The following is a 25982-nucleotide window of genomic DNA, read 5'->3' on the forward strand; positions in this document are numbered from 1 at the left end:
AGAGTGGAACCCCCAGGGCACAAGACGCAGAGGAAGACCAAAAAAGAACATGGCGACGCAGTGTACTAGATGACGCCGAGAGGACAGGAAAGAGCTTGGAAGCCATTAAAAAAAACTAGTACGAGACCGTGGAAAGTGGCGTGTTTTTACTGAGGCCCTATGTTCCATGAGGAACGTAAAGGAAAGATGATGATTACAAATGACTCTAACACATTCACTGATCATGGAATCTCTTAAACTGGCGTATGAATTTTGTAAACAAGTTCTTTTACCTCCTAGACGCTTGCTAGGAACGGTTTATTCCAGGTTCACAAACCTTACGACTGCTATTTGCAAAAGACAACACAAGCTTTCTATCAAACCTCTTGTATTTTAATTTCGGTATTTCCTCAAAAGGCAGCTGTCTACATAAAAAGCATTTTTCAAAATATCAGGAATTTCGTATTTTGAAAGAAATTTGTTTTCTTTTCCCCAAAGTCTACTTATTTAAACCTCCTTTTAGACAAAAGTCAACCAATCCTAATTGCATTAATAAAATAGATGGAATGGGTTGCCTGAGTCAGCCATTCCATGCTCTAATAACAATGAAAATAGATTTTTTTAAAATGTTGTACAAAATGTATACTAATAAATAAAGCTTTCTTATAAAAGCTATAAAACGAAACATGTAAATTGTAATATGTTTAATTTATATAGGTATTATGTGTCTACAAGTACTAAAATAATATATGTCAGTTAATCAATACATTTTAAAACATGTATCACACCCCCTTCTCTCTCTATATATATATATATCACTTTCTCTTGTTCTCTCTCTTTTTTTGAAGAACCACAAACCTATGAAAAGCTTAAGTGCTCCACTAGACGACTGCACGTGTTGGAACTTGGATTAGTCTTGTCTTTTTTGTCGACCCCCCTAGCAACGCGATGCGTTCTCTCGGGCGTTCTAGCAGCACGAGCAGATAACTCTCTCCTCTTTCACAAGGATAGCGTCCCTTGTTTTTTTTTGTTTTGTTTCGTTTTAGTTGACAAAGAGTCGAGGTCGTGAATTTTTTTTTTAGTTTCAAAATATTTCATTTAAAGATGATGACATCTACAAGTGATGACATCTACAAGTGACACTGTCATTTACAGGAAAAGTTAGCGAAGTGATATCAGTTCAAGTGAAAGTTCTAGATGTATTTATAGTTGTGACTCTCTAATTTCAACCTATTGATCCAGCGATTCGTGTCGGCTTGACGGACATGCTTTTAAAAGTGTAAAATGCCATCTTGATGTTTTCATTCTATGTCAAGGCGTAACTTTGTCATACGGTAGCCTCATTTGCACAGGGTGAGTTGTCATCTGCGCAAGTTAGCTTGAGTTATAGTGTAGACTTCCTTCATTGGATTACTGTACCATGTGAGTGCACGGATCACGTGACTTGATTGTAAACACCGAGGCACGTGGCTGAAGACCACGTGACAACAACGTTTCAGAAAACAGAGCAGAAGGTAAGATTATTCACATTTTGCTTTTTTCAAGTTTTCTTGGTTTAAGTCACAAGGACCCTCTACTCAACGCTTCACAAATCAAAGCAATGAAAATAGTAAGAGAGGTCAAAGGTCAAATCTAAAAAAAAAATATCGTTAAATAAACATTTTACGATGAAACGTCATGAAGTTATGGTATATCTACTTTTGTTAGCGCCGAATTATACAAGCATAGGAAGTTGGATACATTATTTGTATTGATTTCTTTAAAACAAACGCTAGCGTTTACTTGTTGACCTACTATTTGATTGATCTTGCACAGTATGAGGGACTTTGTACAGTTTTAAAAAGCTGAACAGAAGTAATAGATCTTATTTAGTTTGTGAGTGGCCATGTATGGAACTAGGCTTTTATTTACATGACGGCCTACCAGGGAGGACGGTAGAGCCTACTCGGTCAGACATAAGAACGTCCTTAAAATCCTAAAAAAAAAAATATATTTAAGAAAAGATAAAATAAAGATTATTTATAGATAAGATAGTGGTATGATACAAATGGCATAAATATAAGATACAAAAACATAAATATAAGATACACAAAAAACAAAAAACATAAATTAAAAGCGCCATAAATATAAATTACGATCATCATTAATATAAGATAGTGTTGCGACACGGTTACTGTGTGAGGTCAACCGTGACACACGGTCAAGTGTTGGGTATCGGAGAGTTAGGGGACTTGCGGGAAGTGACGAATGTGTAAACAAGAAGAGAGTAAATCAGCGAGTGAAGTTGGGTATCTGTACATAACGTTGCCGTGTATATATGTTATGTTGAAATGTTCCACAATTAAAAGGCACTGTCAACGTAAAAGGAACTTGTTTCTTCACAGGTAGAAATAACGTAAATATAAGATACAGATTAAAGATAAATATAAGATACAGATTGAAGATAAATATAAGATACAGATTGAAGATAAATATCAGATACAGATTAAAGATAAATATAAGATACAGATTGAAGATAAATATAAGATACAGATTAAAGATAAATATACGATACAGATTAAAGATAAATATAAGATACAGATTAAAGATAATATAAGATGCAGATTAAAGATAAATATAAGATACAGATTAAAGATAAATATAAGATACAGATTAAAGATAAGATACAGATTAAAGATAAATATCAGATACAGATTAAAGATAAATATCAGATACAGATTAAAGATAAATATCAGATACAGATTAAAGATAAATATCAGATACAGATTAAAGATAAATATCAGATACAGATTAAAGATAAATATCAGATACAGATAAAAGATAAATATAAGATACAGATTAAAGATAAATATAAGATACAGATTAAAGATAATATAAGATGCAGATTAAAGATAAATATAAGATACAGATTAAAGATAAATATAAGATACAGATTAAAGATAATATAAGATGCAGATTAAAGATAAATATAAGATACAGATTAAAGATAAATATAAGATACAGATTAAAGATAAAGATAAGATACAGATTAAAGATAAATATCAGATACAGATTAAAGATAAATATCAGATACAGATTAAAGATAAATATCAGATACAGATTAAAGATAAATATAAGATACAGATTAAAGATAAATATAAGATACAGATTAAAGATAAATATAAGATACAGATTAAAGATAAATATAAGATACAGATTAAAAATAAATATAAGATGCAGATATAAGATAAATATAAGATACAGATTAAAGATAAATATGTTAGGTACTTTTTCATGAATGCCATTTTTGTATGTTCTCCAATATTTTGTTTCTTTTATGAAGCATGTAGACTTTTTGTATTTTTTTATCTTTTTCAGAACTCCATCAATGTCCGGGTCACATGATCGGCTATTCCCGAAACTGACCTATAAATAAACTTGCCTGTAGTTCTGAGATAGAAAAAAGATTAAAAACAATGACTGGAAAAATTTCCTTTCCTGGAACTGAATGCTTACTCTTGACACTGATAGTGACCTCCAAGCTGTGAGTACAAGCCTCTTAAATGTTTCCTTTTCTAGTTGTTTGGTAGGAATATAATACTTGACAACATTAACAAACATAACAACATATAAAGGAATGATTGGAATTTATTAAATATAACATTTCAGTTTAACATTTCAACTACGTTTTGCAACATAGAGCTATCTTCTTCTTTTTAACATTTCAGCTCAGCCTTTAAATTGAACTTTGCAACGTATCATTTTAGGTCAACATTTAACTGAATATTTTAACTCAATATTTGAACTTCTCATTTTTACATGACATTTCCACTCAACATAGTGTAATAACTTAAGGGAGGCAACTCAACGATATAGATGTTTATTTGCAAGGGGACATCACACATACATAGAACAACGTCTGCCTTGAGCACAGCCTCTTCATGAGCGCAAGACTTGGGCGGAATGCGGTCTATTCCTTCTCATGTCAACATCCTTCTCAGTCTGGTTTCTGGCAGTGCGCACCTTCTGCACTTTCTTGAATGGCGGTGCGCATGACAAGGTTATAACATTGAATAGGTCAACATAACATTTCGATTTTTAACATTTGAACTTACCGTTAGGCGTCAAAGTATTTTTATTTCAAATGATCTTTTTAACTACACACTTAACTGAACAACTCAAACTAATGATCTTCTTTTAAATGGAATAGTTAGTGTTATTATTTCTGATTTCTGTTAAGGCAATAGTTGGTGTTATTATTTCCGATTTCTGTTAAGGCAATAGTTGGTGTTATTATTTCTGATTTCTGTTAAGGCAATAGTTGGTGTTATTATTTCTGATTTCTGTTAAGGCAATAGTTGGTGTTATTATTTCTGATTTCTGGTAAGGCAATAGTTGGTGTTATTATTTCTGATTTCTGTTAAGGCAATAGTTAGTGTTATTATTTCTGATTTCTGTTAAGGCTACCCAAAAGTTTAATAGAATTTCATTAACTTCATTTTTTTTTCTTCTATAGAAGTCATGTTATAGTCTTCTCATTGCATTGAAGATGTCCAAATTGGAAAAAATTTAAAGTAGCTAGTTGTTGTTTTTTTAGTCTATCTGGTGTACAGAATAAATGAACGTTTATAAGCTATTTTGTTGAAAAAAGGTTAATTATTTTTGAGCACATTGTCAGTGTCACAATCATCAATGGTGTCTGATGTCACAATCTAAGATGGTGCCAGATGTCACGTTCAATCTTGATTGTGGATGTCAGATGTCAAGATCTATGAAGATGCTATGATGAATGTCACGTTGTAGATTATCTTGACCTGTATCACACCATCAATGATAATGATTGCCGAGGATCTTGAAATAATCTTTCAATAAGATGATCGTATAGAAGTAGCTAGATCTATGTTGATAATACGATCATTCAGAATGTTGCCAGTTGATAAGAGGATCATCTAGATCTAGGAGTTACTATTTAACAATACGATCTAAGTATTTTATTGTATTCAATGAAGAAACTTCTCTTCGTCTAAAAACAATTACTTTAATTCAGAACTTGAAAAACACTTTTCACAAATAATTACAATATTTAAATGTACTTGAATAGAATATCTGATTTACACAATAATATAACTGAGTTCTAAAACAAAAGGTACATGTTTACACTAGCAAGTTCCATACAAGACTAACTAAAATATAAAGAAAAATCCAAGCTTTGGGCGATTTGCCATGTGACTCATATCTCATTGCCGCTTGGTTAAAAATCTGACCAATAAATGCAGCAACAATCAACACCTCAAACCAATTACTTTTGTTCTGCCACATAGCTCTCCACGTGAAGGAAAAACCCGAGGTCATTGACGAGCTAAATATAGACTGTGTACGTAACAGTCAGCACTGCAGAATCAAATTCTTAAAGTTTTTTTTTCTTAGCTGATTTTTGTTTTACAATTGAGTTGGCAACATTCAATTTAAAATTAGCGTCCTTGACCTTGTAGTTTATAATGAAAATACTCAATACGCGTGAAACTTTATGTTGAATTTCTTGGCTAGTGATTTTATTATCAATCATTATGTTTCAAAATACTGTTCCAGTTTATCAGTTCACATATGACACCTGTATAACATTACGTCAGCCCTATAGCATACACTTTAACAATGAATACAAATATAAATATACACTTCTTGTGTATAAATATTAACTTGAGTTTAAATCTTTTAGTGTCTAAACAAATCATAAGTAAACATGACCTAGAAAATACATTTGGCATTAAGATTTAAAATATCCTATAGCACTGTTATGATGCACGCTATAACTAGGATTAAGAATGTATTCTTTATCTATGAAACCGTCCAGTAAAGAGCAAAGGTGAGAAAAGATTTACACACAATTATGTGTTACAGCTCGTTGATACATAGTGATCTATCTTTCATCAGTTGTCATCCATTATTGTACAATTAGCATACACGATCTACCGGTGATTGGGTTGTATTAGCAGGGCCAGAAATGAACAGTGCTACAAGACTACACTGCATGTCTGAGACTCCTTAGGTCATTGATTGTATGATGCGCTGCCTGGCACGTATCCAGTTTTTGGGGGATGGCCACATGCTGAAGGCGAGTCTCTTTTGCGAGATAGAAAGATGGCAGAAGAGAAAACGTTACTAGATCCCAAGCGGAGAGCGTCTTGTCATAAGGCAAAATATGTAGGTCGAACTGGGGTCAACGTGAAATACTGCACTCATCCTTAATCTTTTTAATCGAAGACATTATTGTATTATTATTGTTATGAAATGTATCTGTCTAGATGTTGAGATGTCTTTATTGTCTATAGCCACGTCAACTTCAGTAATGTTTCGAAAATTGCAAAAAATTTCTAAATTAGAACAAGATCTAAAACCTGTCAAGTCTCTTGATACATTAATGCGGACGGTTTCAGGCCGAGGCTTGTCGATAATCCTGTTTGCACGCTTTGTCACAACCTCTAGACGTACACTGTGCCGATCTTTTGTTTTTGAGTGTTTCATTGTGAAGACGTCTTGATGTCACGAGGAGATTTTGTTGATCAGACAATGCGTTGCGGATATTATAAGTTAGTGTCGATTTCTATTTTAAACAATTACTGAGCACTCTAATAAGATCGTCATGCTGGAGATTCAAATACAAACTATTAATTCAAACAATGTAGATGGTTTAACAATAAATAATAAAGCTTTCATTCTGGAACTAGGAATCACTTCAATAAAAGACACACTGTACAATACAATTAAACACGTTAACTCTCTTACTTCAAGCTCATTACTACAACTAAATTTACAAATGGCTCAGGTTCTGCAACTTAACTCAACTAGAGTTGTTTCTACAACTGACTTTTCTTTGTCCTTTCCAAACTTTGTATTTTCATTAACCTCTCTCTGCAAGCCACGCCTTTGTCTACAGATACAAAAGAACTTTATTAATCCGACCGTTTCTCCACATCACCATCGGAGAAACCTCCACCAGTTGGCAGAACTACACCTGCTTCCAGATGTTAACCTGTCCTCTTTTTTAAAAAAAATTTTGTAGTTCAAAAGGTTTTACATTGTCAAAAACAAATTTTCATCAAACCGAAATTGAAACCTAACAGCATTGCATTGAGCTCATGGGTAATTAAGTGGACTAGATCTAAGTAGATTGTGAATACAAGTAAGTCTAGGTCTGGCGGTAATAGCCCCCCAATGAAACCCAGGGACAACTTATTGGGGGAAACTTAGGGACAACTTAACTTCTTCAGTTGACACCGAGTAGGAGTTGTTAGAATCACCACAGACTGACAAGATGTCAGCTTTTTTTTTTTTTGGTTCATTATTATTATTATTTTTTTTTGCTAAGCATTTAACACTTGATCTATATAATGTTATAGAGAACATACCAATATACAAAGTTCACAAAGCAGACTATTTAGATCACAGCTGTATATATACACATTTCACTAATGAGGTTGAAAACTAGCGACAAACAAGACAATACAATTGTATACTTTTTCTGTTCATTCATATATTATTATTTTTTTTTTTAAAGGAAACCTCAGAATTTGCGCTATTCAGTTTTAGCTTTATCATCATAGGAATCCTTGGGCCTTAGGCCTCTTTTCTTTGCCTCTTTTTGGGGCTTTATGTGCCTCTTTTATGGAGAACGATATAGATTATACGAAATAAAGCGATGACTTTACATACTTTAAATACAAAACAAATAAAAACATATTAAACTTTGAGAAAATTGAATAATTTGCAGCTGTATCGAAATTTTAACTAGTGACAATCAGGACTATCCCTACTTCTTAACTAAACTCTCCCTATCCCCCCCCCCCCACACACACACCATTCCTGCAATACTACCAATAAGTTTATGAACAAACAAGGAAAAAAAAAAAGAATGGGACGATATGGAGACGACTGTCACCTCAAACGCACGATTAGGGTTAGCCACCATTACAATTAAAAAAATCGGATGGAAAGCGAATCCTTACATTGAAGCATAAAACACTGCTTTTTAAATTCATAGAAATTCCGGGACAAGGTTCAGGATATTTTGAGAGAGCTTTTTAAATTCTATTTTTTAAAATCGGTTTTTACAAAAAAGTGCTTTTTTTTTTCACTTTGGTGTTATCCCCAAGCCCAAGTTCTCATGTGGGCCACAACTAGTCAAGAGTCATGGGCCAAAGCGTAGTGGGCCCCTAATGGTCGCGGGCCCGGGTTCATTGAACCCCTTCGCGCCACGCTTACTACGCCACTGTGCATCTACTAAGAAATATAGCAGCTATAAGAAGACCTCTCCTTAGTGACGGAAATAAAAAGGAACAGATTACGTTGGGGGCAGGTCACCTCGAAAGAATGCCAGAGAACAGAGGTGCAAAGATTGTTCACCGGCAAAATCCAAAGGGCAGGCGCCCCAAAGGCAGACCACGAGTACGGCGGCCTGATGACTTAGAGCGCAGCGGTTCTCAACCTTTTATGCTCGCCGACCCCTTTTTACACTCCCCCACTCTGCCGCGACCCCCCTCCCCCCCCCCCCCCAAATACACATACAGCAATAGAAGAGTAGACAATAACAATCCACATTTTCGATGGTCTTAGGCAACCCCCGGCAAATCGTCAATCGACCCCTAAAGGGGTGTCGACCCACAGGTTGAGAACCCCTGGCTTAGAGGCAGATCTACAACAGCTAAAAGTCCGGGCCTGGAGACGTAAAGCACAGGATAGTTTAGAATGGAGACATGTGCTAAAGCAGGCCAGGGCCCTCCATGGGCTGTAGCGGCCATTGGATGGATGGATTCGTTTCTATGTGTGTGTTTTCATTCTCTGTCCTCGAGTAATCCATCTCGATCATTCCTTTCCTTCTTAGTTCTCAATGATACACTACACACACAAAATAATTAAAAAATTGAATGCATAATGCATCTCGGGATGTTGAAAGAGGGGTGGTGTTGGTGGAGGATATGAAAGGAAAACGAGTTCAATGTGTTTTGGGAAAATTCGATGGGAATATACTAGGGCAACAAGCATTGGAACATGTGGGAACATGTATACTTAAAAAATACATAAAATTAAAAAAATGAGTGAAATCGCTACAAATATTGTGAATCATCAATACTGTCAATTTTGGATGTATCTAGACCACACTTTTTACCAGATAGAGAGAGAGAGAGAGAGAGAGAGAGAGAGAGAGAGTTGATATAAGCTTTGTAAAAAATAAGTGCCGAGATTATCATGTACTTACAAAGAAAAAAATTATAGTCTATTGTTAGTTTAAAATTTTTACCGAAAGACCTAAGTCTCTGCGCAAGGCTTCTTTCAGCTTAGCGCATTATCTATATTAAACAATATAATTTAATTACGACTAATTGATTAACTAATTGTTTGTTTTTATCGGTTCATGTGTTGTTATCGACAATGAATAATTATGCAAATGTATAAATTGATCCGAAAATTTGAAACTGAAGAAATACAAGATTCCACCCAGACAGTCAGACAGACAGACAGACAGACAGATTAAGTAAATATAAATTTTAAAAAAAAAAGAGACAGACATAATGTTTGAAAGAATTTAGAGCGACAGAATGACAAAAGAGAGAGAGAGAGAGAGAGACAGTAATAAACATAATTACCCACACAAACTATAGCAAAGAAAGAAACGGTGAAAATAAAAAAGAGAGAGAGATAGAGAGAAAGAGAAATAGAGAGAGAGAATGAAAAGGAGAAAGAGAGAAAAATAAAAACTCATTTTATCTAGTATCAGCAAACAAGTTCGTGCTGTTAAATATTCCAATTGGTGATCACTTTATTCTCTTTATCTAGTACAGAAATCAAAAAGTCTTCAAACTTAATAGCAAAAACATAGCCAACAACAACCGCTACACACAACAACAAAAGCGAAAACAACAACCTCTAAAACAATAACAACAATAGCAGCAACAAAACAACAACACATCAACAACCACAAAAAAAAATCAAATAAAATAAAAGTCTTGAATTTAGTAACCCAACAGACCATATTTCAAAAACTCGATATAACATCCAAACTTGTTTTTAACATTGAATTCTCCTCACGGCTAATAGTTTTAGATCACTCATTACACCGTAAACCGTATAATGGAATGAATCCTTAGTGTAGGTCGATAATACAGAAGTAGCTGTTCTCTATGGACATAATTCAATTTGTCACCATTTATTTTCCATTTACATACACCCGTTTGCAGTGACCTGTTTAATATTGCGTGAATTCTGTGGGTTTGTTAAACCAGTCATGTGGAACTGTGTCGAATGTTTTTTTTTTTTTTGAGTCTATATGAAATATATTGCTTTATTTTTTTCCACCCGTTACTCTTCCAAGACTCATACTGCAGCAGTAGAAGCGGGGGAGGGGGAGTTTGGGGTGGGGTGGGAGTACGGGAGGAAAGATATTAATTAACGGAAGTTGTTCGCGGCGCAGTAGAAAGGCTCCGAAAATGATGTCCATCATCTTTGAGAATCTTGTCCAAACAATGTCCAGACCTGGTGGGCCATTCACGCTCAGAGATTGGAAAAGGAGAAAATATTAGACAGTATAAGAGAGAGGGGGGGGGGGAGAGAAAGAGAGAGAAGAGAGAGAAAAAGAGAGAGAGAGAGAGAAAGTGTGTGCTTGAGTGTGCCGGGGGTGAATGAGACTGGAGCAGTGGCTAATACCAGAGCATGGACGAGGTACAAGAGAGAAGGGTTGAACAGGGGCTTAACTCATAGGTAAATAAACTCCAATCTGGGTTTTTTCGCACGTGCCTATCAGACAAAGTAAGATTATTAAGTGAATAGTCTGTGACCTGTATTCCACCATTCAAACCCTGAAACTATTTCATTTCCTTCGTTTTGAGCTGATTTACCAGGCATTGGGCTAAATATCTAAAGTATTATTGAATAATTAAAAGAATAAGCGAACTGCTTTAAATTATGTAATGGCTGGTTAATATTAGTATGTCTGAACATGTTTATTGATATTAAAAATATGCAGACTAGTTTCCAGTGGAAATATCCTTTGCTTATACATATGTTGAAATATTGGTTTTTTTTACCAATTATCAACCAATTAAAATTATATAAAGTTAAAATTCTTTGTGTCTAAATGTGCTTATAAGTCAGTGTCTCCGAAGCTGTGTGTTCCGGCGTACCCTTGTGTCCCGCAAGGCCTACATAGGTGTTGTACTTACTTCTGGAATAATTGACTAGTTGACTTTGTTGGGAATAAATCTCTCTAAAAAATAAGCAAAGTGTTCCGCTAAATACTCAGAATGTGCAAAGTGTTCCGCTAAATACTCAGAATGTGTGAAGTGTTCCGCTAAATACTCAGAATGTGCGAAGTGTTCCGCTAAATACTCAGAATGTGTGAAGTGTTCCGCTAAATACTCAGAATGTGCGAAATGTTCCGCTAAATACTCAGAATGTGCAAAGTGTTCCGCTAAATACTCAGAATGTGCTAACTGTTCCGTTAAGGAAAAATTTTGGGAAACACTTTTCGTAAGATGTATTAAAAAAATGTTCACGACATGTTAGTTTTGGTGTAGTGTGTCTTCCCTTCAGTGTTTTGATGTCAGGCAATACAGACAGGGTCTTAGTGTTCTGATGTGTCTCTGTCATTGGTCTCCTTCATCGTGTCTAGGACAAGGACAAAGACATAATACGTCTTTACAAAAAAAACACGGTTTTTAAGTGCACGTGTGATCCTAGTAGGTCTCGAGACCAAAACACGGCCTTTGGTGGCGCTAACTCTTGATAGGACCTGCAGTAAAGCTATATAAGAATCTAATATTGGAACCACCATTATTAGGTGGAGTCCCAACATTACATAGTTCAATCTTATTACATATATAAGTGCTGTGATGTACTGGAGTTTACGGAAAACATTTTGTGACATGTATTTGACATGGTACTGGGGTCTTTAGAAAACCTTTTGTAGTGCATGAGTTTGATAGTACTGGGGTCTTTAGAAAACCTTTTGTAGTGCACGAGTTTGATAGTACTGGGGTCTTTAGAAAACCTTTTGTAGTGCATGAGTTTGATAGTACTGGGGTCTTTAGAAAACCTTTTGTAGTGCATGAGTTTGATAGTACTGGGGTCTTTAGAAAACCTTTTGTAGTGCATGAGTTTGATAGTACTGGGGTCTTTAGAAAACCTTTTGTAGTGCATGAGTTTGATAGTACTGGGGTCTTTAGAAAACCTTTTGTAGTGCATGAGTATGATAGTACTGGGGTCTTTAGAAAACCTTTTGTAGTGCACGAGTTTGATAGTACTAGGGTCTTTAAAAAACCTTTTCTAGTGCACGAGTTTGATAGTACTGGGGTCTTTAGAAAACCTTTTGTAGTGCATGAGTTTGATAGTACTGGGGTCTTTAAAAAACCTTTTGTAGTGCATGAGTTTGATAGTACTGGGGTCTTTAGAAAACCTTTTGTAGTGCATGAGTTTGATAGTACTGGGGTCTTTAGAAAACCTTTTGTAGTGCATGAGTTTGATAGTACTGGGGTCTTTAGAAAACCTTTTGTAGTGCACGAGTTTGATAGTACTGGGGTCTTTAGAAAACCTTTTGTAGTGCATGAGTTTGATAGTACTGGGGTCTTTAGAAAACCTTTTGTAGTGCATGAGTTTGATAGTACTGGGGTCTTTAGAAAACCTTTTGTACTGCACGAGTTTGATAGTACTGGGGTCTTTGGAAAACCTTTTGTACTTCAATAGTTTAATAGTTTTGGGGTCTACAGAAATCCTCTTGATCTAGAATAGATCTTCTTTAAAGAAAAAAAAAACACTTAATACAATCGCAATAAAAATCGCATATTCTCCCTTGTTACAATGAAGGGAAAAAAAAAACAACAGTAAAATTCTTCATAGAAATTTATGCTGGTAAAATCATTTGCAAAAAACAAACCCCATTTGGGCAGTTGTTTGAGGCAAGCATCTATAAAAAAAGCTAACAAGATCCTCGAAATAAAGAATCACCCTTTGTGTCAGGATTTTGTGATTTTACCACCACAAAAGAGACACAAGACACCGATAGCAAAGACAAACAGACACATACACTCTTTTACTTTTAGCAATCAAATCATTAAATAAGAACAATCATGTAAATGATGAGTGAGTCTGGTGTGAATGTACACTTTGGCTTCTTATAATGATTTTTTGTTTGGTGTAATGCACAAATTGTAGGACACATTTCTATACGGACAATTAAGATTACTATTATTATTATTATTAGCGACTAAGAAAACAAAATGTAGTGAAAAATTTACCTGAGACTATTCAAGTTTTAGTTCCTCTAATGTATGCATTTTATTTGGGGCCGGGGTGGGGGGGGGGGGAAATTTATGTTTAAGTGAATTCGATATTAATAATGGTGATATTAGTTCTATTGTGTTCATTCTCCGTGTCTACAAAAAATTCCTAATTGTGTTCTAGTATAACTTGCTAAGTATCTAGAATGTGGTAGAAGTATTATGAATAATTTCTGGAGTTCTTGACCTATAGGTAACCCAAGGGCTTTAGCACTGGGTAACCCCAACAAGTCTATGACAATTCCTGACAAAATGAAACCTTTCTTATATTCTATTCTATTGTGTTGCAATTAAAACGGGGAAGGGGTAAAAAGTTCAAGGACATCCTCATGACAAAAAAAAAATCTATTTATATCCCAAGCAAAGGGGCGGTACTGCTACAGATGTGACGTAGTAAAAGAAAATGTACATGTTTCAGTTTCAGTTTCCATCCATCCTGGTTTTCAATTGGCTTCTTTAAATCTAGAATGTATGTTTTGTTGAATTGATGGTGAATTTACATTTTTTTTTAAATTACAAAATATAAAATTAAAACTTTTACATGCAAAGAGAAAGAGGGAGGCACACAACGAGATCAGCAGACACAGACACACACAGACAGACACACACAAAGAGACACACATACAGACACACACAGAGACACATACACACAGACACAGACACACAGGTAAAGATCAGCAGACACAGACACACACAGACAGACACACACAAAGAGACACACATACAGACACACACAGAGACACATACACACAGAGACACAGACACACAGACACAGACACACAGGTAAAGACACAAAAAGGGGCAAACTTATAGATCTAGGAGACGCGATTAGTGAGTGGTATAGGGCTTGGCTTCCTAACCGCGGAGTCCCGATTTCGAAATCTGGTGAAAGCTGGGATTTTATGAGCGCCTCTGAGTGCACCCAGCTCTAGTGGGTATCTGGCATTGGTTGGGGAAAAACAAGCGCGCTTGTCCATTGTGCTGGCCTCATGACACCCTCGTTGACCGTGGGTCACAGAAACAGATGACCTTTACAATTTCCACCCCATAGATCTCAAGTTGTAAAAGGGATACTTGAACACACAGATTTAGAGGTAGAGACACACATAGAGACACACGCTGAGATATAACATACAGACACAGAGGTAAACACTCACCAAGAAATACACACAGACACAAAGGTAGACACACACACTGAGACACTCACACAAACACAGAGGCAGATAGTCACGAAGTCAGAGTCATAAAGAGACAATGAAATAAAGACACACACAGAAAAAGAAAGAAAGAGAGAGAGAGAGAGAGACAGAGAGAAACAGAGCGACACAGCTGTAAAGATAGAAAGACAAATATATTTATAGACTGAGAATGGGAGAAAGACAGAATAACAGTAATACAATGTGTTTGGGTTTTTTTTTTCCACCTAGAAAACACAACTCACTCTTGGTTGTTAACATCAAGAAATGTATGCACCCACGTCCTTGGTTTTTAATTTCATCGCGTTTTGTATTGCAAGTCTGCTCATCGTACTTCCGGTAGAAAAGAAAGTGACATTAGATGCCATTCAGTACAGTTGTCATTCGAAATAGATGTCAATTCACCGCTAGCCAGTGAGCCGGCTATTACTGCGACAGTGATATCCCGAAGGGTCTATTTTTTTTCTTTTCACCCCCCGCTCCCCCTCCCATGTATCAGTAAGATAGCCTCTGGGTCTAAGCGGCAAATCGATGCAATCTGGAAAATCTATTGACCGCTATGACACAGAGTAGACGCTTCGGGGGGTCACTCATGATGGATGAGGCGCATCTCCAGAGTATCAGGGCCACCACCAAAAGGGGTCAAACATCGAAGGGTGTTTTTTTTTTCTGACCAGTTATGACCCAAATCTTACTTCTTTCTGTGTCTTGTTTTAACTTATATCAGAAGTAATACTGGGGTATGGACCTGGAGATGTAATTAACTCCTTCCCACCTACTCGAATAAATAGATGCAAACAAATATTTGGTCAGTAAAACTAAGACTTATGTGACTTTAATTTAAAAACGTGGCATTCTTTAGGTATGGGATTCTCATTAATAGGATTTGCAGTTAGTGGTGCGATTAGCCGACACGGGAAGGAAGCCTATTTTGTTCCTGACATGAGTTGTTTTTTTTTTTGTTTTGTTTTGTTCTTATTGGCCAGTATAATCAGAGATAACGCTAAAAAGATGCTAATATGAGCAGAGTTTGAAATACACGCTAAAGAGATGCTAATGTAAGAAGGCTACTCATTCAATTCTCTAAATTTGTTTTTAAAGCTGAGATTTATAATACTAATAAATAGCATACTCATCCGTTGAAACTTTTTTTTCTTTGTCTTTACTTTTTTTTTTAACCAGTTTTTATATTTATTTTTTTTAAATGTTTGAATTCTTGTTTATAGTTCCATTGGTTAAATCAGGATAGAAGATTCAATGGTATAAAGTGACAATTAAACATAAAACATTGAACGAAAATCTTCAAATACAAAAACAAAATTTAATAAAACACTCAGAAAGTCACAAAGATAAAGGCATATTTCTCGTTCCATATGCTAGAACTAATTTGTACAAATGCTCCTTCTTCCCTAGTGCTATTAGAGCATGGAATGGGTTGCCTGAGCTAGCCAGGAAAACCAGTGACTTGGCAGAATTTAGGTCATTGGTTAATATGCATGACTGAATGCATGACGCGTAGGACGTAATCATCTTCTTTTTTAAAGTAGCGTCTGTATTATATAAGATAAGATAAGAAATCATCCAATACAGATTCATACATTAATGTATAAATTTTGTCATTGTAATTCTATAATGATAGCATCTTATATGGTAAAGCCTACCACGGCAGCTAATATATAAAACAATAATTCCAAACTAAATATGTATGCAAAGTTAAACTTAAAATCAATAAAAATGGCACAATTCCGAGTCAGACTCCTGAAGGAAAAGTTTTTGTACATTGGGCTTACAACATAGCAATGTTCCTAACACAACGTAACATAGATTCTACGTTTAAAAATATAGGTCTACATTAACGCACACTCTAGCACATCACAAAATAATGAAACCATCACATTATTATTCTGATTACTTTCTCTTTGCCACCTTCTGTACTATTTTTATCCCCTCCCCCCCAAAAATATATTTCTTTTTACTAGCAATCCTTATTGACTTAAAAAATATTGCTATTAAGAAATGTGCTACTGAATCTGGGGGCTTGACCCAATAATAATAAAAATGTTATTAAAGTAAGTAATGTATATGTCTACATATGTCTATGAGGGCTAAAAAAAAAAACAACTGCTAATTTGTCAGGGGGTTTTTCATAGATTATCTCTGGCGTTTGAGATGTTGTTCTTGGCTGTGTGTTTCATATGAGAGTCAACACCGGCCCCCAAGTAAAAGGATCGAACACAGATAATAGAGTTAGGTCTCAAACAGTGTCTGTTGACCCGTTCACACGTTTCGCTGTGTGAAGGTCATCTGTAAGGCAAACAAGAACTGACCAAATGAATGCTAGAAAAAACAGCTGCCGAGAGTGGTCATCCATTGCCTTCGTTTAGCTCGTGGCCTCTTACGTTGTTGTGTGTGTGTGGGAGGGGATGGGGCGGGTGTTGCTGACCAAACGGCTCTCCCCCTTTCCTCCAATCTACTTTGTTTACTCTCACTCTCTTCTCCTCCCTAACAATCACGCTCACTCAATCTCCCCAATCCTGTATACGGCCCAAATAAGTGAGCTAAGGAGGTTAGCTGCGTTGGTATGAGGGGCTGACCTAGTTGGTGGGACTTGATGCTTGAGCTTGTTATGCTGGTGATGCTAACCTTTGACCCTAACCTAAACCTTTTAACAAGACCAACCAGTCTAATGAGTCCCTGGCATCCCTTGGAAGATTTGCCCTAGCATTTTTTTCAATTTTTACCATTTAGGAAATCACATACCTATGTGCGAGCTAAAATTGGGTCACATACCATGAGGACCTTAAAAACATTTAAGATCAAAAACAACTTTGTACAATTTGAATATTTTCTACTGTGAATTAAATCATTGGTCAAATTTGTAGTGCTCCATATAAGGACTTACCTTATACCTAATTTATTTTTATAATTTTGTAACACTGTGTGTGCGGGGTATGAAGTAGCTTCATTAGATTATAAATATAAGTAAAATTATTGTAACAACTTTATGGTGTAGCTCGCATTGATTAATAAAGATAGCTTTCGTTTTATTAAGTAGAGATAACGTACATTGAGTTAACTTTGCGCCACACTAAAAAAAAAAAAGTGGCATTCAATCAAATCCTTTCAAATGTATGAATTTGTGAAAAGTAATAAATCCGTACAACCCTTGTATTTACTCTACAATAACTCTCACGTGGTTTACGTGTTCAGGTTGCAAGAGAAGTGTCAACAGGAAGTTTATTTATACATTGGCTTCTCGATGCTGCGAGTCTCTGCACAAAAGAACACACAAAGGGAGTTAACTAGATATAAAAAATATTATTCCTATTCCACTACTAAAAGATTCGGTTCAAAAAATTAAAAAAAAAAAAACAACAACACTTTATATTTTGAAAAGACGAGTTTGTTTTGGGGTCTTGTAGCAATTATACATAAAACATCAAACCATAATCTTCAGATACCGGGTACAAGTATAAAATCTAATAACATACTCAGAAAGATAGACAGGCATATATATAAATTCCACGCACCATATGCTAGTTCTAGTCTGAGGAGATTCATTCTTTTCTAGGGCTATTAGAGCATGAAATGGGTTGCCTGAGTCAGCCAAGAAAACCAATGACTTGGCAGAATTTAAGTCATTGATTAATATAACATGCATAACTAGATTGACCTAGGAATACGCTTAGGACGAAGTCATCTTCTCTTTTTAAGTAATGTCTGTAGTTCATAAGTTAAATTAAGATACTAAGTTTTAAGCTTCATGTTAAGTTTACTTTTGTGAATTTATTAATGAATTTGGCAAACAATGTGCATTATTGCTTGATATAATGTGTGTTCAATATTCTCTTGATTTTTGTTTTTTTAATTCGTAAATAATAACTCTTATACTACTTCGCCTAAATGAAGATGTCCGACATTCTTTGGAGACTCAACCATTTAGAGTTCACAGAGGTTCTCAATTTTATTTTTTTGATCCGGGAACTCCATTATGTAGCCAAAACTTGCCAACGGACCCCAAAGTGAAAAAAACTTACATAAATACATATTACATAGTATATAATTTAGAAATGTAAAAAAACAACAACATTTTGTTGACGGATTTTTTATCAAAATTAAATCGTTTGTTTAAAATAAAATAAAATTTAAAAAAATGACTTGGCTAAACTTGATGAAATTTTATGAGTGTCCGTCTCGATGTTTGTAAATAACAAACGCTAATCTCCACAAGCACAAGGACCTTCTACGGTCGTTTAGCGAACCCCCCTGAGGGTCCTTGGGCGACAGTTTGAGAACCCCTGTTCTAACATATCAAAGCGAATTCAATATGTATAACGATTTTCATCCATTTTCATTTTGGGGCGAAATTAACTCTTCATATAGTGGCAATGTCCATTTTGTGGACAAACTGAATCTATAATCAATGTTTAATCTTAGTCAAAAGTTTTTCCAATAATAATTTCATCAAATTCATGGGAGAGAATAAATTAGTCAACTAAAAACATACAAATTATCTACCCTCACGATGTATAATCGAAATAGTCTATTAGATCATAAAATGCCAAATATGTCTGTAAGCAAAGTATTACTATAATTGTATAAAAAAAAAACATATATTTATAATACGTTTTTTTTTTCTATCGTCTGCTAAAATTGCAGACGATAAAATAGTATTGGAGGGGAAATGGGGAGACGATTGTACAGCGAAAGATTACGGGGACATCACCCACACGCTAGTTGTTTTTTTTTTTAAGCTTTTATCATCATATCGTTAGACGTCTGCTAAAATAGCCGCCATGTACTTAAATCTAAACTCCCTCCATGGCTAGACGAGTCTTTCAATTTTCCAATATCGTGATTTTTTTATTTTTTTTTCACAGACTTGGAACACACTCACGATAAAACTTGAGAGTGGCAGAGTTAGATTAAACGAATTAAATTCCTGTCAATAGTGTAGAGGGTATATAAACACTGAAAGTTTAAGAACTATACTGCCTATCTATCTATCTATCTATCTATCTATCTATCTATCTATCTATCTATCTATCTATCTATCTATCTATCTATCTATCTATCAGAAGCATAGAAGCATTATATTTGAGCCAGAAGATTAAAGGTGTGTTGTATTTAAATGTCTTGGCAGACCCAGGTGTGAACTACAGATTTTATCAATGACACACACACAAACTGTTTGACTGCTGATGACCTATTTAAGCCCTTCTTTTCATCGTCTGCGCCAATCTTCTTCCGGTTTTAAACGTAAGTGCGGCGTCTATTGCTAGAGTTCTTTAACTGTCTCTTCCGGACTCCCTTTCTGATAAGTGCTACTTGAATGCCAGAAGATACAACAAGTGTATTTACTTATACAAACATGTATCTTATACAAAGTGCCATCATAAAGATATCATATCATACACGATACCGATTCTTAGTTCACAAAGTGGTCATCCTTTTGTATGTACATCGCGAGGTGATTAGTGGTGTGGCACAATTTTTTAATACCGTGTCAAATGTCTAGAGGATTACCTTAATATCTGTTCGGACAAGCTTTTCCTTGAATTTTGCTTTGGAGATAGTATGGTGGGAATATGGATTGGCAGGACGGCCTTAGGTCACTGCAACCTATGCAGCCGCAGTGGGCCCCGCACTTTCGTAGGCCCCGCGCTAATTCTAGGAGTAAATTATTACATTAAACGATTGTAGCTTACAGATTGAACAGCTGAAATCATACCACAGCCTATTTTTTTTTTTTTTTTGTCTAACGAAAGTTTACAGCGAGCCTCAAGCACCGACGTCATCAACAGACCATTCAGCTGATATATCTGGGTGAAAACTTAGCAGATCAAAATGGAATCTTGAAGTCATATTCTACCAAATACCGCCAAAACTTGAGGAGACAATTTTAGCTTATCTGTCACTTATGAAAGGTACACTGCTTTCCCAAACTACTTTGTTGCACTCAGAATTTTTTTTAACAACTTCCGTGACAGTGGCATCTGGTGAAAGAAGCTTCTCGCGCCTCAAACTAATAAAAAATTGAGGTCAACAATTTGGCGAGTCTTGCTATTGAGCGTGATCTATGTCGGTAACGGAATTTTTATGATATACTGTATGACTTCGTTACACGCAAGGCTCGTAAAGTTAATTTGATCGTGATTTTGTACTTTGTAAAGAATGAACAAAATGCAAAGACGAATTTATTTTCGAATACAAAATCTTAATTTTCATTTATTATCATTATCTCTATCCAGACTTGATCCTGCGCATTCCGTTTTGCATTTGGCCCCACAATTTTTAGGGCCGTCTCTGATGATAGGAATATGGATTGAGTGTAGGATAGAAATATGGATTAAGTTCTGGGTCAAAATGTCCACGGAGTCGAGAACAAGTTATTTGAATACAGAATTGGGCGGGCTATTATTCCGTTGATTAGTCGGCTGCTCGAGTCAGGTGTAATTTCGACTCTGGGTTCCCCCGCTGTGGGGAAGGTAGGGGGACCCTCCACTTCATCCTTTTTAGTACTTGAGAGTCACTCTGTCTTGATTTGTTTACAGAAATGAGGGAATCACACACACAAGCGCAGGTCTGCTCTCCATGAATCTTGGTTCAGTAGACGTGATAACAGGAGGGTCCTAAATTGAATGACTATTTTTTTTAGGAAATTTCCCATCTCAGCATTTGTGTTTTTCACTAAGCTTTTCCATCATGGGTATCTTTTGTTTCAAAGCCTTTTTTTCGGCCTTTCCGTCTCTTTTTTTTTTAAAAGAATGTTCACACTTTACATACACGTTGAGTAAGGAAGGTGTTGAACAATAGTATAACACATTATTCAGTTATACATAAATAGTAGATTCTAGTAACCTTAGATTGAGCTAACTCATGTTTCCGTCTTGTGAAGAGTGATCTCCCGCCCTTTGTCGTCTGCTGATTTACTTTAGTTCTTTGTGTTAAAAAATCCAACGTAAATAATAGTTTATTTTTCTTTTCGTGAATCTTTGCCGCCTTCATTTTTAAATGATAACCAATTACCTTTAATTAGAGGTAGGGTTACTACAATTGAAGCGATGCTATTCGAATAAACAGTTCGGGGCTATTGAGATGGATATTATAATATTAAACTAGGTTTAAGAAACTGTTGTTATGTTTATTGTGACCTGTATCGCATCTACTCATTTGCATTTTAAAGACTATATGCTGTAATTATGATATGTTCAGAAGGTTGCTAGTATTGTGCCTACGTATGTCGTAAGAGATTACTATTTACTATAAAATATCAGAACAGTTTTTTCAAAACAACTGAGAATAAACTGATTAAACCTTCCCAGAGAAATATTTAAAATTTTATTTAAGTTTCATCTTAAAGGCTTCCTTTTTTTCTCCTAACAAAATCGAAGACGTTATTAAAATCGGGAGTACAGATTACCTCCCCTCATTATTAAAAAAAAAAAAGAGTAAAAATAGGGCCTTGAAATTTACATTCACTCTGACCTTCCCATTTGTCAGACGACCAAAATTTTACCGCAACTTTTTTTTTCCCTTCTGACACACGTCAGGTCCTGGAGTACATTTTAAAATTGCTGGTCTTTTATTTTGTGTATTTTTTTAGAAAAAAAAAAAAAAAAGAAAAGAAAAAGTTTGAAAGTTATATATTTTTGTTTTTACGCTGACGTCACACTAAAACGACCAGACAAGTACTTTAGCGGGTGAAAGCGAATTACACTAAGTGGGCCGGGGCGATCAGGTCAGACAGAGACCTCGAGATCCTGTGATAATGTATGGGCGTCCTTGTTATGGAGCTGCGGGAAGAACTTTTTTTTCTGACTTTTACACACACACACACAGAGACACTATCACACACAAACAGATTAACTTCGACACGCTGTAGAAATATTGTTTAATTTAAAAAAAAAAAAAAGGTTTCGGATTGTTTTTAAAACTTTTCAACTGATTAAAAAGACATTAGTCGAATCGGAGATTACATTCGAAGTCTCCAGTCGAAAATTTTGGCAGCATTTTTGTTTTTAATTCATCCTTTTTTTGCATTGATGTTCAGAGCGCTCTGGTTTGCTTGCTACCGTAGCATGTTCAGTGCGCCCTAGTTTGATTGCTACTAAAGCATGGTCAAGGGGCAAGGTTGTTGATGGGCAAAGCGATTGGCTTTCGAACCGGGGAGCTCGGAGTCGAATCATGTTAAAGACTGGAATTTTTAAATTCGAGATCTTTGGGCGCCTCTGAGTCAACACAGCTCTAATAATAATAACCTTGTTCAAAATGTGTACAAAACAGACAGGCAGAGTAAGTTGATATAAGCTTTGAAAATTAAATTGCGTAATGCATATTTAAATTGTATTTTATCGCTTATGTAAATTCTCTAAACAAGCTTACTTTTAAATGGTTTTTAGATTTAATTATGATAATAATTATTTTTAAGGTGGAAATTTATAATTCTAATTTACGTACAAATAAAACATATAATTTCACGAACACAAATGTCCATGACAGATATGCTCATTTAATCAAATTGCCGGCACTCCTCTGTTCCTCGAGTACCGTATTTTACTATCCATTTAATTTCTGGACGCGGATGTCACGAGGATTCTTTAAAGCATAAAAACTAAACCAAAAAAAAAAAAAAAAAATCCCTAAGAGAAGAACCAAAAAAATTGACAACAAGAATTAATTGCGTCATCGCAGATGTTTTTCTTTGCGTAGCTATCTTGACAAACTCACCAGGAGGGAATGCAAATTTCAATAATGCGTTTAATCTAAATGTTTGACGATTACAATAATTGAAATGAGGAATGTTGATTTTATTAATTCACAGCACTTGTTGCTATGGAAACGTGTCTAGCAACTTAGTATGATTTGTTCCCAAAATTGAAACCTGCTGCAGTCCGTATAAGCAGAGTAGCCTTTTCCTTTGTTGCTTTGGTTTAAGTTAGCATTTGTAATCTTTGAGAAGATAAACATTGAAGATTGTTTGTTTTGTTTGTTTTACATGTTTCGGATGTTCCTTCAGAGTTGAAGATGGTTTACTTCCTAGTCCAAACCTCCCGCAGGACGACGGGGGATGGGAGCGGGCAGGGTTTGAACCCTGGACCATCGATAAATCTGATCGACAGTCCAGCGCGCAAACCGCACGACGCTTTCATTCGAATTCTATTCTCAGTTATCTTTTTTTTGTTTTCATTTTAAAATTAATTTTCCAGTGGCGAAAAAAAATAAAAAAAATTATAATAATTATGGTTTAAAAAAAAAAAGAATATCAATATTTCCACATTCTGTACAACTTATACGCCCAAAAGTTTTATGGAATGGCTAAATTTTACAAACATTCCTGTAAGTTGAACCTGCTTTTCTCAAAGCCTAATTTATTTAAAAGTCCTGTGTGTACGCGCCATTGTCTGAAGAGATATGTAAACAAGATGTTTACTTACATATTGGCTTCTCGAAGCTACAGGGAATTTCCAATAGTGCTAAAAATAAAATGTGAAGTTATAAATAGAGTTGTCGTGTCCTGTTGCATGTTGAAGAAAACACATTATTTTGTGCTGGTATATACGTACAAGTTACTATAGATCTACTAAATGGTTTCAAACTTGATACTTTTAATACATATATATAATAAATATATTTGGAATTTGAATCGTATGTTTCTCTGTTGATGATTCTAACTTTTAATTTTTTTTTAATTTCGTAAAGTCGAATTCTATTTTCTTTCTTCATCAGAAGAAGAGTTCCAGGCAACACCGTGGAATTAGAGTCGTAAAATTGTTGCTGATGTTACTTTAAGGCAGGGGTTCTCAACCTGTGGGTCGCGACCCCCCTTGGGGGTCGATTGACGATTTGCCAGGGGTCGCGGAAGACCATCGAAAAAATGGATTGTTATTATCTATTCTTCTGTTGCTGTATGTATGTGCGGGGGAGGGGGGGTCGTGGCAGAGTGGGCGGTTGTAAAAATGGGTCTCCGAGCCTAAAAGGTTGAGAACCGCTGCTTTAAGGTATTAATTACCCTCTTCCGTTGTAACTTTAAGTAACAGTCATCTACATCAACAGCAGATTGGCCAAAGTATTGAAATGAGTATTTTTATCGTAAATAAGAAGCCTTGTTATAAATGGAAGTCTCACCCTTTTATATATCAATGTATGTGTCCTAATTAAATGCCGTTAAATTAACAATGAATGCATTGTACGGCGCGGCTTCAACCCACATGTCAAATATTCTAATAACCCTAAAAAAAAGGTTTATCAAGGAGGACATGCATCTATTTACAGGACGCAAAAAACACTGAATAACTAGCTCTGCTTTTATCACAACTTCTTCATAAGCCCTAAAAGTGATCCTTTCAAGTCTAGTCTCTAACAGTGGACACCTGCTGGCTGCCTGGTCGGGATGGCTTCCTGGGGTTTGCGCGCTGGACTGTCGTTCGGATTTATCGATGGTCCCGGGTTCAAACCCTGCCCGCTCCCATCTCCCGTCGTCCTGCTGGAGGTTTGGACTAGGGAGTAAACTATCTTCATCTCTGAAGGAACATCCGAAACATGTCAAACAAAACAAAACATAACATGGTTGGTTGTGTGCAATGAAGGCACATAATAATATTGTGTCACAAACTATCCGTTGTCCGCTGGTGATGATAAAAATTCCATTTTCGACGCTAATTTAACTCTTTCAGTGCGAATTATTTTGATCGAAGCAATCGAGTTTTCTTGAACAAAAATCTGCTGGGCTGTTAGAGTTACTAAAACTAACGTAGCTTTTTTTTTTTAAATGTTATTATGTAATTTGATTTTTTTTTTTTAAGTCTCCACCAGCAGCGCTAGCCTAGTTACTCCCTGAGAGTAACTCAGCACTGAAAGAGTTAAACTAATTTTAATTCTTTTTTTCATTTGTCTCTGACGTGTGTTTAAACCCACTCGTGCAAACAACGGAAAATGTAATACTTTGAAATTCAATATGAGTTTATCAACCCCAGCCACTTTGCTATCTCATGATTCTAAACATGAAAAAAAAAAGTCCATTGAATTGATTTGAGAGAAGACGGAAGCTCGACATGTAGGGATCCAGCTCAAAGTCTTCCTTAACAAAACAGACTAAAGTCTGGGAAGACACGTTCCCTTGCAGTCAAATATTATTTCAGTCATCGGCGTTTTCTACGCACGTGATCGTGGTGCTAGCTTAACCTTCATGGGCGGAAACTGGTTCCTTGTTGGCTCTGGAGATGTTCTAATTATAGATCAATGCTGTGCCTAACATTTAAAGAGATAGGGCGAATCATTGCACGTTAGTTTCGTATGACAACCTTACTTATTGTATGGATATAGATGATGTGTAGATACCGCCTAGAGTGAAAAAGTTTTTACAAGGCTTGTATTCACTCACTCTTGTCTGTCTAGTGAAAAGTGTATTGACTCAATCTTGTCTGTCTAGTGAAAAGTGTATTCACTCACTCTTTTCTGTCTAGTGAAAAGTGTATTGATTCACTCTTGTCTGTCTAGTGAA

The 25982-nt window shown here is 35.6% G+C and overlaps 1 protein-coding gene across 1 annotated transcript in view; it reads left to right on the top strand.

The window, feature by feature from the left end:
* Positions 1-981: 981 nt before the first annotated feature.
* The window catches only part of LOC106065343 (gamma-aminobutyric acid receptor subunit alpha-2-like), a 124771-nt gene continuing 99770 nt past the window's right edge, over positions 982-25982 (top strand). Inside the window, exons 1-2 of the mRNA XM_056039589.1 lie at positions 982-1493; positions 3337-3502. Coding sequence (XP_055895564.1) covers positions 3435-3502 — 68 coding nt within the window. The 5' untranslated portion in view covers positions 982-1493; positions 3337-3434. The remainder of the gene's footprint in view (positions 1494-3336; positions 3503-25982) is intronic.

This window comes from Biomphalaria glabrata, chromosome 8 (genome assembly GCF_947242115.1).
Source record: "Biomphalaria glabrata chromosome 8, xgBioGlab47.1, whole genome shotgun sequence".
NCBI classification, from domain to species: domain Eukaryota; kingdom Metazoa; phylum Mollusca; class Gastropoda; family Planorbidae; genus Biomphalaria; species Biomphalaria glabrata.